At 45.0% G+C, this 3,434-nt stretch overlaps 1 protein-coding gene across 1 annotated transcript in view; it reads left to right on the forward strand.

Moving 5' to 3' along the window:
* Nucleotides 1-2,145: 2,145 nt before the first annotated feature.
* LRIF1 (ligand dependent nuclear receptor interacting factor 1) overlaps nucleotides 2,146-3,434 on the forward strand; it is a 10,728-nt gene continuing 9,439 nt past the window's right edge. Inside the window, exon 1 of the mRNA XM_025211154.1 lies at nucleotides 2,146-2,207. Within this exon, the coding sequence (XP_025066939.1) occupies nucleotides 2,146-2,207 (62 nt within the window). The remainder of the gene's footprint in view (nucleotides 2,208-3,434) is intronic.

Raw genomic sequence — 3,434 nt, forward strand, 5'->3', positions numbered from 1 at the left:
GTATAACAAACCTGAGCCCTGGGTGTAACCCAAGAATTGGATAGTCTTTCTTATTCTGCAGTAGCAATAGTTTTAGGAGGTGTAAAGTAACTCAGTTCATCACAGTGAGGTGAATCTTGATTATTTGAATGTTCACATTAACTGTTTCACTGCTGATCATTTGAGGAAAAACAGTTTGATAACCTCCACAATTCCATTTGTCTTACTTGCCTTCTTTGTGCCAAAGCCCCCAACTCATTCTTACTCTTCTGTGAAAACCTCTACTAATGCTTCACAATGCAAATATGGGTTGCCAGTACAGCAATGTTGCATATTGAAAATGAAAACATAGGCAAAATGTTGGGGACTGGTTATTTAAATTAACTTGCTGCAGAATTTCTTACTACATGCAGTGGATGTGCCAGGATCCATAAAAATGATGTCTGCTTCCCCAGAAGTATGCCTGGAAATTAGGCTTCACATCCAAGTACTGGAGCTGAGAGAGAATTTTTGAGATGCCAGAGGGAAGAAAGCTCTGCAAGTAAAAGTTTTCCAAGTCTTAGACAGATAGTACTGTGGTATTACAACAACATAAAAGGAGCCTAACATCTCCAGCTAAGACTGGAAGCTGTCCTGTTTGGGAACGAAGTACCCACTACCAGATCACCCCAATGACTTCTACCTTGCCAGAAAAAAACAACACGGTGGCAGACTGCTTGTGCAACAATTAAAATTGGAAGCAAGAATGGCCCCTCAGTTTCATCCTATTATACTCTCAGTCATCAGCCAGAATGTCATATTTCCAGAACTTCTTGAGAGCAAGCAGGACCTAGGATTGCTTTCACCTGAACTTGGGCTGGGCATTCAGCTGTATGTTCCTGATGAATCTGTTGATCTAAAAAATTAAATGAGATGGAGCTAAAATTTTAGTGGTAACCCCAGTCTGATTTTGCCAGCTTTAACTTTGTTTTATTTCCAGAGCTGATATCAAAACCATAAAAACTGCGTTCAGCTTCATCAAATCTCTTGTTTTGGGATTAGAGATTCTCCATGTTAAATCATTTTGTCTCTTAAGCTAACACTTTGGCATCTGTATTGTTAGGCGCATTAGCTAGTTTGTTTGCTGCTCGGTAAGATATTCAGTCTTTTTGGAAAGCAGGGAGCCTTAAACTATGCACATGTATGGTTGTATGGGGAGAGAGTTTTTTTTTTTCATCTGGCAGCAGACTTGAAATTGTCTGCTGTCACTTTTATCGTGGATGGTCTACTATGCTTGAAATAGTTGATGTTGTCTTTGAAATCAGTTAATTTCCATCTAGCTACTATCTTAATTTTCTTCCCTCCAGTGAGCAAAACAATAGTCTAATTCATCTTTCTGTAATCAAGTTTTTGAAAATTGCCATTCCATGTATTCTGTTTTGTTCTCCCAAAATGCATGGGTCTTCTCTTTACATCTTCATCAGATGTGTTTTCTGTGTCATCTCTCTGAAGGTGGTGCACTCATTAAAGAAATAACCCCAGCCTATACAGAGTTAGCGAGGCACAAACCTGAAGGCCATAATGTAAGGCAGGGGCGGACAATTATGTCAGTTTTGGCAGGCTGTCGAGGGCCACATGGGTAGCCCTGTCCCTTGACAGGTGCCCTGCCCACTGGTCACCGTCTTGGGACCAATGTCCTGGGACCAATGTCCCAGGGCCAGCACCGGTGGGGCCCAGAGTGGGCAGCAGGCTGGCAGGGGTCCGTGGAGCTGGGCTAGGCTGCACCAACAGGGAGAGGGGGGAGCTGGCCTGGCTGCATATAGCCCCTGCCAGCTGGGACCCCGCGTTCCTGCCACCCTGCTCTGGGCCCCGCCGGCACTGATCTGCTGCACTCCCTCTCACCGTGTGGGCTTTGATCTGCAGCGCCCATGCCCCTTGCCTCCCTCATGCCCCCCTCCCCATCCCCCCTTACTTACCGGCCAGATACTGCTCTCCACGCTGCCCAGCTGCATTCCTTTAAATCGGCTATTGGCCGATATGGCTGGTTAATAATCAGCCATTGTTATCAGCCAGGAAAATCTTTATCAGTGCACCCCTACAATAAGGTCAAGAGTCAGTGCACCTCAGCCTAAATAGATTATCGTGTATATGTAGCAGTTGTTATGACCTGAGAGTTGTTTTATGGGAATGAGCTCGAATTCTGCCTCTAGTGAAAAGAAAGCTCGTTTATTGGAACTGACTGAGAGAATGTGAGTTTTTCTTTTTTTGTTTTTAGCTTTCAGCTCTTGTCACCTGGGGACTTTTGCAGTTAGAGAGCCAGAAGTTCTCCCTGGGAATGTCAATAAAATGTTCCTGATTGATTTTTCTGTACAAAGTAAGAGAGGTAGCATGGAAAGAAGAGGAGGCAGCAAAGTCTGTCTTCCTACGTTCAGCAGTTCCCTTTCCCCTCACAGCTTTTTCTGGTGGGGAAGGAAAGTGGTGAATATAAAAGCAGCGGGGTGGTGTAAAAGTCTCGGTGTTTAGGGAGAATACAAGGTTTCTTTGTTGTGGCCAAAAGAAAAGGATGTTGAAGTTTTGGGGATTTTTGCTTTAAGTTGAGAAAAATGTAATTCCTTTTTCCAAGAATATCTCTAATAGGAGTTAAAACTACATCATTGTATAATGGCTAATCCAGTGATGTCATATTATTAACTAGGCAAGCATTAGTTTTACTGGCTAAGTCACTGAAGACTAACGGGCAATTTCTATAGTTGACTGACTGTTGAGTCAAGACACCAGTATGTATACAATATGCACGTACCACATTTACTTGGATAGCGGGGGAAGGAGCTCCTTCATGAAAGAGCTGTCCTGAGGTGTTTGGTTGTCTGATGAGCTGCCTGCAGGACTCATAAGGTTCCTGGAGCTCATAAGGTACCCTGGACTGAATAGCATGCTAGATTAGGGGAGAGGTTTGCCTTCTTAAAGGGGCACAGTGTGACCCCATCATTATTGTTATGTTATATAGCCCAGGGTCTGATGTTTGTGTTGTTTTTTGAACCAGTGGTTTGGGATGAGTCTAAGGGGAGGTGGAGGCCTCATTAGTGCCCAAAGGGGGGCACACAATTGTGGGGAACTCCAGCGCTAGAGGGGCACAGCTACAGGAGCTGGATAGCCCAGTGTCAGAGGGGTACAGCAGGCAAGGGCTAGGGGCCTGGTGACAAGAGGAGATTGATTAGAGCCAGTGCCTTGAAGCCGGGTCTGACACACTGGGTCTAGGCTAGAAGGCTTAGCTATATTAAAAGGGGCAGAGACTGAGTAAGCTGAGAGGGAACAATATTCATGTAAAACCCACGAGGCCTGGGGCATGATAAAGGGGAGGTTTTGGAGCCACACAGTTAACACATAAGGCATAAGGTGTCCTATGAGGCACTGACTTGGAGTGAGACCTGGTAAGGGGTCCAAGGACCCGTAGGGTCTAGTAGGGTTCAGCCGGA

This window comes from Alligator sinensis, unplaced genomic scaffold (assembly GCF_000455745.1).
Source record: "Alligator sinensis unplaced genomic scaffold, ASM45574v1 scaffold766_1, whole genome shotgun sequence".
NCBI classification, from domain to species: domain Eukaryota; kingdom Metazoa; phylum Chordata; order Crocodylia; family Alligatoridae; genus Alligator; species Alligator sinensis.